The 11174-nt window shown below is 48.8% G+C and overlaps 1 protein-coding gene across 1 annotated transcript; it reads left to right on the top strand.

The window, feature by feature from the left end:
* Positions 1–8560: 8560 nt before the first annotated feature.
* Positions 8561–10929, top strand: Hoxc4 (homeobox C4). Its single transcript, XM_090356412.1, has 2 exons — positions 8561–9195; positions 9737–10929. Exons 1-2 carry the CDS (start codon positions 8757–8759, stop codon positions 10090–10092), a joined length of 795 nt encoding a protein of 264 aa, XP_090212538.1. The 5' UTR covers positions 8561–8756; the 3' UTR covers positions 10093–10929.
* Positions 10930–11174: the final 245 nt, after the last annotated feature.

Below are 11174 nucleotides of genomic sequence, written 5' to 3' on the forward strand. Positions count from 1 at the left end.
TGTGTGCCTATTACCAATCTTTCTATAATGGTTGTATGTATATGCTACAATGTGTTGATACAGCTCTCTCTAAACATCCCTATGAATATTTGGAGGTTTTCCTCCTCAGTTGGAAGGAACAATACATGTGCTGCTCAGTCTCTATTTTGAAATTTGTATCTACATTTATTCAAGGGATGTAACCCACAAAGCAGCTACTTATTAAAGCCACACATGTAGAGATCTTTATCGCTGTTACAGTTTTTCTGTGCACTGAAACTAGTTGAATGTATGTTGAAATAGAGCCACATGGTGTACATATCTGGATTTCCCTCCAGAAAAACTCAAACTTACTACATCTCTGTTTCCTCTTTCTTCTCTATAAAGGTAGTTCCTGGTGGGGGGGGGTAGGAAATGAGTATCTTTTAGATATTCTGTCTATTAAAATAGGCCATTTTGTCCCTTGCCTCCACATCTAGTCCAACAGAATCATCTGGTCCTTGAAAACCTCCTCTAAGAAATTCCACCCTTTCTCTAGGCTGTGTCTGGGGCCTGACACTCCCATCTAAGCTCCCCAACTTGCAAGTACCTCTCAAGGCAGTCATGTAGAAATAAATGGGGCCCTCCACAAGGAGAAACAAGAATACTCTGATGCGGCTCCTCTAGGCTCCAGGGCCAAAGGAATATAGGTTCTTCCCCCCCCACCCTACACACCACAAGTTTTTAAAATTTAGAGAACAGGGTATTTAAGTCTTAACTGTCCTTTTTTGGAGGGTGCCTACATAGTGCCAGGGCAACTGTACAAGCCATTGGTACCCCCTTTCCAATTGCTCATGGTGCCCAGAGCCCAATTAAGTCTGCCGCCTTCGCTCCCGCAGCCCGCTCTTATCGGCGGGATTGATGCCTTCTCGGCTCCTCTATATCATTTCCAAGATTTTTTCTGTCCAAGTCCTCGGCTCCTTTGGCTTTGGCGGCTTTGACTAATGATCGCTACAGATGCCAGCGTCTCCAGAATCCTAATAGCCAGCCAGGCGGACTCTTATTTACCCGGCAACATTGCTGTGGGGGGAAGGGAATTTTTAGTGGGGGGGAGTGGAGAAAGAATTGGGGTGTTGTAAGGACAGTGGACTGGGAGAGGATTGCGACCACTTCAGGCGTTCTTGAACTTCTGCAGGGAAGACAGCATTCTAACCCCCTCCTCTCCACGAGGTGGGAAATATTATATATAATCATAAAGTATTGCTACCAATAACTCATTGCTACCTCGTTAGAAAGGCTCAAAGAATGAATAGGACGCGGGATGATCAACAGAGAAGTGTTTATTAGCTGTAAATAAATGAGAGATTCAGCTGGGAAACCCAGCAGTTTAGGGAGGAAAAGAGTTTCCCCTTTCCGGAGGAGAGAAGGGAAAAAGGTCAGCCACGGTGGGATGGGGTGGGGGTGGGGGGCTTATTCTTTATTCTTCTCTTCCACTTTCTCTCCCAATTACATTTCAAACTTTCAAAGCTCACGTTAGTATTTCCCTTGCCTCACCTTCGAATCCTTGGCGATGGAGAGGGCAGGGCAGTGTGTTCCTGGACGTAGGTGCCCGCAGCCACCCCGGGAGGTTACAACCCAGGCCGGGTGCCGCTGGGGCTGCCAGGGCCGGGTGGCCTGGATGTGAGACGAGGGGAAGTGGAGGGTGAAAATTGCCTTCTGCGGGATAAAGGCCCCCGCATCCAGGACTGCCAGCCCTTTGACCCCACTGGCGGCTCTTAGTAGCGGAAAGTTGTGGCCGAATTTGCTTCTCTGGGCGCTTCTCGTCCGCCAGCGCGCAACCCAGGTGTTTGCGCCAGAAACTGGGGCTCCCTCCGAGCCTGGAGCCACACGCCCTGCTTCCCCGAGTCTTCGTCCACACCGCATTCGAGTGAAAATTAAAAGAAAAACACCCAACAACAACACAAAAACTGCAGAAATCCCAGCTTCGAGGCCAGGCTCGAAATGATAACGCACGCAGGGAAGGCTTGCTGGTTTGTGATCGTTGTTTTCTATCAGAGAATAATGGAGCACAAAATAATTAAGAAAGGCAAATGGGCAGGACCACAGAACTACCAGTCTCCCGTGCCGTGGGGTGGCTGCAGACCTGGCTGCACCCAAGAATACTATGGCAAGGCCATTTCGTTGGACTGTAGGGCGAGGCAGTCGCGGGGCCCCGACTCCGCCAGCCCGGAGCGCGCCCACCACCCAGAGACATTCTCTGAATTACAACCCGCCCAGAGGACTCGCAGATCCGAAAGGGGAGCCGAAAGATTCAAAGAATCCGAGGTTGAGGTGTCCCGAAGAGGCCCAAGCAAAAACCAATCACGTAATTAAAACAGGGAGGGGACCAGCACCCCCCACCCCCAGCTTGGGGGAATTTGGTGGAGGTGACCAAGGTGCTGGTCAAAGTCGGTCGAGCGGTGGCGGGGAGGTGAGGTCGGCTGGCCGCCGCTGGAGCGCGTTGGGGCTGCGGGAAGTTTATTACCGATCGCTATTGATCCCTGCTTGGCTGGCAAGGGCCGTGTGTATTTCCCTTCCCGGGCAGGGTCCTGAAGCCACCCACGGCCCCTCATCAGGCTTTTATGGGGTCCCTCGTTGTATCTGAAGGTTGTTCCCCAAGTCTCAGTGGTGCCTCGCATCTCTGAGACACGTTTGTGGGAAATTCCAGCACCTAAATTTCTCTGGATGTGAGGGAAAATATGTATATGTAACGTCCTAGTTTCACACACTTAAATATTTCCTTAGGCCTCTATCCCCACCCCAGGGCTCAAGTCATATCTTAGGGCGATTCCCGAAGTACGGCAGAGGCTTGCAGGGGTTGGGAGGCCGATCAAATAAACATTTTCAGGCAAGGGAAAAGAACCATTCCTGGAAGTAGAGAAAGTAGGGTGTGCAGGAAGCTATTTGGTGATGGGGGGAAAGGCATCCTTGTTTATTACTGAGGTTGATAATGGTGATGAGCTGCGAAGGTTGAGGAGATTGCAGGCACTCTGCAGTCTCTTCTCACAGAGGTTTCTCTGGAGGCGCCAAGGCCTTGTTGAGGGAGAATAAAAAACCTTCCATCCCTTCTCTGACCTCTCCTTTTCCCACTACTTGGAGAATTCCAGGAAAAAAAAAAAAGGGAAACCTTATAAAATTTTCATCACCACCTCTGTGCTCTCCTGCCCCCATTCTCCCTTACTGTCTCCAGTTTACTAACATATTCTGGTCTTTGCGCTTTTGAGAAGATGAGAATCCCTCCTTAGGAAAGAGTGAGTTCCTCCAGCCAATACCCAGCCATATCTTCATGCATTCTGTGATACCAGGATTCCCTCGCCTGCTCCATGAAATTCTTCCATTGTCAGCTTTTCCAAGTCTCTCCTTCCTTGGGGCTGGGTATTTGATCCCATGAATCTCTAGGAGTTCAGAGGCCAAGAACACCTCGAGATCCCCCTTTAAATCTTCAGAGACTCTAGAAACTTTACTCAATTCTGTGACCACTAGGTCAGGGAACTCTCTATAAACTATGCCCAGTCTTTTCAGGTTATATTTAGGTTCCTTTAAAAGTTCTTCATCCAACAAGGAAGTTTTGGTTTCAGACCTCTAGCAGACCAAGTTGTCTGCATCCACAGATCAGATTTTCCCAACAATAATATTAATAAGGAGTAATGCATCAGTGAGAGAAAGGGACATCTCAATCCAAGTTTTAAAGAGTATATAATCCAGCAGGCTTGGATGGGAATGGGGGTGTGTGTGATCATTGAAGCTGGGATGAGCCAAGAGGGTGGATGAACCCAACCTCTAACTAACAATTTCTCCAGCATAAAAATGAAACATCAAATTCGTTAGCCCAGGGCCTTCATTTTTCCCCTTCCACATTATAACTAGTTATTGAACTCGCTGGAAGATCTAAAGGCCATTTGCGAAGAGACAAATTTCAATGGAGTTTCCCCATCAATAACCCCATGGCAGTGACCTATTGGAACAAGTCAAACACCCGAGGTGAAATGCAGGTCACTCTGTCTAACCAATATTAAAATGCGGCCACTTTTTAAAAAGCCACTTTAAATGAGATTTGAGGAAAATTGAATTCCAAGGAAGGCAAGGCAAGGCAGGGGAAATTCATGAGAGGACCTTGACGATGGTCTCCCAACAAACAAGAAAAATTCATCTTTAATATTTTAAAGGGGGGCAAATTAACATTCTATGATTGCTTTCTTTTAGACTATAAGCGATTCAAGGAGGGGGGAGAAAGGTTGAGTATTTTCTGGTGACATGTCCGGGTTATTAAAATCATTTTAGACCAATTCATTACTTTTACTGACAAGAGATTTAAGAAAAAAAATCAATTAAGCATTTGCATATTCCTTGCATACATTAGCCCTGCCTGCTGGCATTAGGAAAGGACAAAAACGCACATATACTCATGTATACACAGATACATGCACAAAGGAAAAAAAATGGTTTGAGTCTTGTTTCAGTTTGGGGGTTTTCAAGTTGCCCCAGGGAGAAAAAAAATCAAAATGAAATGAATTGCCTGATTGCATACCATCTCAAAGTCAATTTACTTGAGGAACAAGGAAAGAGACATGTTGTAATTTTTAATCCTTAAAGCAACAACAACACATACACACATGCAAAGAGAACACTGCACTTTGGAGAGTAGGGAAGGAATGACCTCATTTTCCTTTTTTTTTTCCCTTTCCAAGTCTTGAATTGGTTCTTCCATTTATTTTTCTCCCTCAGAAAATCCAGAGTGTATGAAAGGTGAGATTTTTTTTTTAATGCAGCACAGAATCTGTGGAGCCACTGAGCTCTCTCAGCCGGCAGCTTGTTACTGGGGAGGAGCGGGAATATGGGTTATCCAACGGTCAGTATGGTAATCTGGACACAATAAGGCCTCACACACAATGGCCACATATTTTTCTTCAGTGGTGTCAGAAGGGAAGCGCTTTGTACTGAAACATGTTTCCGAAAGAGAAACCAGATCGAGATTTAGAAAGGAGATGGGGTGTGGGATGTCATGCAGAGAGCATTTGGATGCTAGCAAAAAAAAAAATTAAAAAATAAAATTGGGACAGAGTGAGGTGAGGAGGCAGTGGTGAGGTGGTAAGGAGGCAGGCAGGATGGAAAAGCATACAAGATAGGACCAGATACTAAGGTTCATCATAAACAAGTACTCCACCCTCATTATAATTAAACCATTGCTAAGTACTGGAGCTTTCTGAAAGGATTTTGTTCCCATGCTTGTAATAATGTTCAGGTAAAAGAAAATGTGTGCGTGTGTGTGTGTGTGTGTGTGTGTGTGTGTGTGTGTTATAGTATTTTACTCATGCAGTAGGTTGCTTCCTTGCCATCAAACTATGAGAGCCCAAAGATAGCTTTATGGGGTTGGTTTGGGGAATTTGTTTAATGTGGATTAATGTGAGCATGCTTGGAAAAATCTCCTAGATTTCACTTTCTGAATCTTCATGCTAGATTTTTATTTTATTTTATTTTATTTTATTTTTGCTGTAGAAACCTTCTATGAAAACCCCATGTACTTATGGCTGCATCAGAGGCATTTAGTAGTTTAGTAAATATTAATACCATATATGCATATATATTGAGAAACATAATAACCAAAGAAAGACTAGACCTTCAGTGGAAGGCATCTGAGTTCTCTGTGTCTACTCAGATCAGCTCCAAGAGGGTCTCCTGACTCACTTGCAGGAGCTTAGAAACCCGGAAGGATGGGTAATGCCTAAGGAAGGGCACCCTAATTAGGCCAGGGTGGTGAGAATTGAGGTAAAGAGAGTCGAGACTGGGAGGACAGCTGTAGAAAGAAGGTGGGAGGGAGCCGGCCTGGGAGGAGGGAGCCAGAAGACAGCTCACCTTTCCAGGTGGAGAAGTGAATATTCCCAGCTGGGGCCAAGTAAGGCTGCCTCCTGCAGGTGTTGGCCTAGAAAGGGGACTGAGAGTGGAGCTAGAAGTCTTCCCCTCTCTTCTCTCTAGTCCCTACCTTCTCAGAGCTGTCTGGAGCTTTGGATCTCCCCTATGGGGTAATCTGGGGCTATCATTTAGATATTTGTAGTGTAGGATTTAGTACTGACTTCCCTGGGTCCAATTCTGGCAACTTGCAATGAATCTACTCCCCCCACCCACAATTACAAAGAAAATGAAAAACCTTCACACCATTTCCCAGCACCACCAACCAAACAGCTGTCCACCCACCCTTGCTCACAGCCTCCAGTTCCTCTTCCTAACAGCCTCTCACTCCTCCCATTCACAAGCTCCCCAGAGCAAGAATCCTCCTTCTACTTTGGGGGTGTAGCATCTATAACAGAAGGGAGACCTCCAGGGACTTCCTGTTCCCTCATCCCGCCGAGGCTAGGGGGCCTATCCTCTTGGGAGAGAGATATAAGACCCCCTCTCCATCCAGCCCCAGCTCTAGAGAAGCATTGGCCCTTCAGAACCTGGGCTGGTCTTGGTGAGGGTTAAGCCCCCACCCAAATAGGGCAGGCAGCCAGGGGGCCCTTTGGGTAACTCTGTGGCCCAGGCTCCTTCTCATTCATAGCCCCCAGGGTGAGCCCTAATTTGAATACGGGAGACCCTCTTCTAGCTCCCAAGGTTGTGAGGGAAGGCTGGGAAACTCCTGCTTTCAGCCATCCTCTCACAGGGCTTCATATATGTATATATATATTTTCCCCTTTCCCCTGCTCATTCACTTAATTGCAGATGTTCTAATTAAACCCTCAAATAGTTGTTATGCCGTTTTAAAAGGTACTTATTCAAGTGTCAACCAGGCTGGGCTGGGAGGAGGCAGCGGAGGGCGGCGAATTAAAGGTAGATTGACTAATCACGGCGGCGATCATAATAATAAAATCAGAGGGAAAAAAATCACATTACGACTTTTCGTGGAAAGGAGGGAGCAGGCAGCCAGCGGCCGCCAGCCCTGCGCCGCCACCGACACAAAGAGTGCGGGCGATTCCCCGAGACTGATTTATGACGTTTTACAGCCCTATAAAAGCTGTAGCGACGAGGCAAGCGCTCCTACCACCGCTGGCAGATTTAGTCTAATAAATAAAACATAAACAGTTAACTTTATGTGTCACTTTTATTGTTATCAAGTAAAATATAGCCAAGCCTCGGCAAGCTATGATTTTAAACTATAATTGTTATCAAGTACAACAAGGGGACCCAGCTCCCTCCCTGGGCTTTCCCTTCTGCTGCACCCCCCCCAACTCCCCACCCCACACCCCCAACTCTGACTTATGGATGATCAGTTAATTGGAATCAGTAGCATGACGTGGCCACCCCTAGCTGAGGGAGAGGAACCTGGGAAAGCAGCAGACATGTGCCCACTCTCTCTTCTGTGACCCTGCTTACCACCACCACCCCCCAAAAAAATTCCTGGGTATTTTCTGTGAGTGTATAGCAGAGAGAGAGAGAGAGAGAGAGAGAGAGAGAGAGAGAGAGAGAGAGAGAGAGAGAGAGAGAGAGAGAGAGAGAGAGAGAGAGAGAGAGAGAGTAGGAGACCCCCACCTACCCACCCAGGTCTGCTTTGCCTCCCCATCTCTGTGACCTCACTCCTCCTTTTTGGAAGGCAGCCTAGAATTGGCCCTGGGGAGTATGTGTTTACATGTAAACACACGTGTTACATAGATACCTCCCTGGCCAGAAGCAAGTAGACTCTACCCACACAGGCCTTCCTCGGAGCTCCATCTACTGTGTACGGGGATGGAAAAAGGATGAATTCTCAGGGCTTTGGCTGGGCACCATCACAGGGCACTGACACTTGGCAGAAAGCTCTCTTCTTTACCAGAGCTGCTCAGAGCCAGTCTGGAAGGTAGCTGTGAGCCTCAGCAAGCCACAGCAGTGGTCCCGCAGTGCTCTGGGGCAGGGGCAGGGAGGGTCAATGGGTAGCCAGGGGGAGGGCAAGGCTTCTCTGTACTCTGCTTTTGCCAACCACTTCCTGTCTCTCTTCAGAGGGGCCACAACCCCCAGACCTCCAGAAATGACGTCAGAATCATTTGCATCCCGCTGCCTCTACCTGCCTGGTCCAGCTGGGACCCTGCCTCGCCGGCCCCAAGGCCAGAGGGTTGGGTGAGTGTGTAGGGAAGTGGGGGATGCTGGACCTTTGGATGGGGAGGGAGGGTAACCCAGGCTCTTTGGCCTCCTCGGCTCAGCCTGGGGCCCTCCCCATCCAACCTCCAGTCCAGTCCTCATCCAACTTCCTCTTCCTGCGAAAGAGGGGCGCTGCCCGGTGACCTACACAGACTGAAACAAGATCGCCATGAATGGAAAGCGCTGGGAAATCACTGGAGCCCAGGCCCACGGGGCCCGCTGGAGGCCGGCGAGGAGACCCTGGATGGGGGCTGAGTCACAGTCTCCCGACAGCCCTCCCCTCCCCACCACCTCCTCATGCCAATGCCCAGGCTTCTGGAGGACAGCTGGAAGCGTCTCATCTCCTTTCGCAGAGAAGGGTTGTCAGTCTGGTGGGGTGTGTACTGGTGGGTACCCCAGCACCCCCTGCCAGCTGTTCCCACATCACACCCCCCACCCCCACCAGCAGCCACAGCAGCAGCAGCAGCAGCAGCAGCAGCAGCACACACACAAAAAATTGGATACATTTTGAATAAAGCGATTCGGTTCCTTATCCGGGGACTGGGTTGCTCGGTGTGATTGGCCGGCGGAGTCACATGGTGAAAGTAACTTTACAGGGTCGCTAGCTAGTAGGAGGGCTTTATGGAGCAGAAAAACGACAAAGCGAGAAAAATTATTTTCCACTCCAGAAATTAATGATCATGAGCTCGTATTTGATGGACTCTAACTACATCGATCCGAAATTTCCTCCATGCGAAGAATATTCGCAAAATAGCTACATCCCTGAACACAGTCCGGAATATTACGGCCGGACCAGGGAATCGGGATTCCAGCATCACCATCAGGAGCTGTACCCACCACCGCCTCCGCGCCCTAGCTACCCCGAGCGTCAATATAGCTGCACCAGTCTCCAGGGGCCGGGCAATTCGCGAGGCCACGGGCCGGCCCAGGCGGGCCACCACCACCCCGAGAAATCGCAGCCGCTCTGCGAGCCGGCGCCCCTCTCAGGCGCCTCCGCCTCCCCGTCCCCAGCCCCGCCAGCCTGCAGCCAGCCAGCCCCCGACCATCCCTCCAGCGCCGCCAGCAAGCAGCCCATAGTCTATCCATGGATGAAAAAAATTCACGTTAGCACGGGTAGGCAACTTTGCTTTCTTGCTCCCTACCCTCCCTCCCCTTCTTTTTTTTCACCCCCCCCCACGGCGCTCCCCACCCTCTCTGGCCCCCTCCGGCCCCCCGTCCTCCTTTCTCTCCTTTCCCCCTCTCTCTCTCTCCAGGAGCGACTCTGGGTTAGCACAATTGAACTGGATTTACGAGCGAGAATGGGTAATTACATCCCCCATAAATTTTATGGCTTAGCTACTCTGGGCAGTCCGAGCCATGTGCTACGATCTGTTATGTATGTGTGAAAACTATGCTCGCTTTCTAAGGGCGCATAAATAATTCAGTGTCGTTACAATGAGGATTCCCCTCTTATTACACTACAAAGTCTCCAGCTTCCTTCAACTTCTTTATAACCCATTTAGGCTGACGTCTTAATTCTCACCAGTCCCTCCTCCTGGTCCTCCAAGCTGAGGATGGGCTTGAGGGTGGAGGGGGGGGCGGGCGGGCGGGGAGCCTGCTGCCTCTGAACCCCACTATTTGCTTCCCTCCCCTATTCCCTCCCTTCCCCCCTCAGTGAACCCCAATTATAACGGAGGGGAGCCCAAGCGCTCGAGGACAGCCTACACTCGGCAGCAAGTCCTGGAATTAGAGAAAGAGTTTCATTACAACCGCTACCTGACCCGAAGGAGAAGGATCGAGATCGCCCACTCGCTGTGCCTCTCTGAGAGGCAGATCAAAATCTGGTTCCAAAACCGTCGCATGAAATGGAAGAAGGACCACCGACTCCCCAACACCAAAGTCAGGTCAGCGCCCCCGGCGGGCGCGGCGCCCAGCGCCCTCTCGGCAGCCACCCCGGGCACTTCTGAAGACCACTCCCAGAGCGCCACGCCGCCGGAGCAGCAGCGGGCAGAGGATATTACCAGGTTATAAAACATAACTCACACCCCTGCCCCCACCCCGTGCCCCCTAGCCTCCCCTCACACACAAATTGACTTATTTATAGAATTTAATATATAAATATATATTTTTGGTTCTTTTTCTCTCTTCCTCCTGCCTCCTCCCTTGTTAATGCCAAACAGACAAAACAGATAAACAAGCCCCCAGCCCTGCTCTCCTTTCCACTGTTAAAGATCCCTTGAAGCATGTGATGTTGTCTTAGCATGGTACCTGCTGTTTTGTTTTTATTTTTAAGGCCATTTGGGGAGGGTTATTTATTTTTTAAGGAAATAAAAAGCTGCAAGAATTATATATTGCAAGGCACGATGGTCTGTCTGGTTTGGGGGGAATTTCAGGAGAAATGAGGAAAAGAAAAAAGGAAAGGGAGATTTTAAAGCCAATTCTCCTCCTCCTCCTCCTTCTTCTACTCCCCCCCCACACACACACCTCTTTCCTTGGGCCTTTTGCATTGAAAATGCACCCGGGGTGGTTAGTGAGGGGGAAGTCATTTTAAGGAGAACAAAGCTATGAAGTTCTTTTGTATTATTGTTGGGGGGGTAGAAGGAGGGGGGAAGGACAGCAGACAAAGCTAAATGCATCTGAAGAGCCTCTCAGAGCTGTTCAGTTTAAGGAGCCAAAAGAAAATCAAAATGAACTTTCAGTTCAGAGAGGCAGTCTATAGGTAGAATCTCTCCCCGCCCCCAACATCCCCATCGTGGTTATTGTGTTTTGGGACCGAATTTACTTGATTATTGTAAAACTTGCAATAAAGAATTTTAGTGTCGATGTGAAATGCCCCGTGATCAATAATAAACCAGTGGCTGTGAATTAGTTTTACGTCAATGTCTGATGGTTTCTTTTTCTTCTTTTCCTCCTGGAAACATCCTAACTTGGACCTGGTAACATCCTACCTTCTATATAGTTGCCTAAGTTTAAGTAAACACATAAACCTTAACTCTCAACTTCAGCATTCCAGTGTCTTTAAAAAAGAACCAATGAGGAAGGAGCCTGGAGTAAGGGGTATGGAAAATTGTGGCTGGATTCTCATTTCTTCTCTCTCTGTGTCTTCAGAGAAG

The sequence above is a fragment of the Megascapheus bottae genome, chromosome 2 (assembly GCF_031878675.1).
Source record: "Megascapheus bottae isolate mThoBot1 chromosome 2, mThoBot2.hap1, whole genome shotgun sequence".
Classification (NCBI taxonomy): Eukaryota; Metazoa; Chordata; class Mammalia; order Rodentia; family Geomyidae; genus Megascapheus; species Megascapheus bottae.

What these genes read in the sequence shown, in the direction of transcription:
- Hoxc4 (XM_090356412.1), top strand. Translation starts at nt 8,757, where the DNA reads ATGATCATGAGCTCGTATTTGATGGACTCTAACTACATCGATCCGAAA. An exon ending in AAAAATTCACGTTAGCACGG is followed by an intron (nt 9,196 to 9,736) that starts GTAGGCAACTTT and finishes TTCCCCCCTCAG; the next exon opens with TGAACCCCAATTATAACGGA.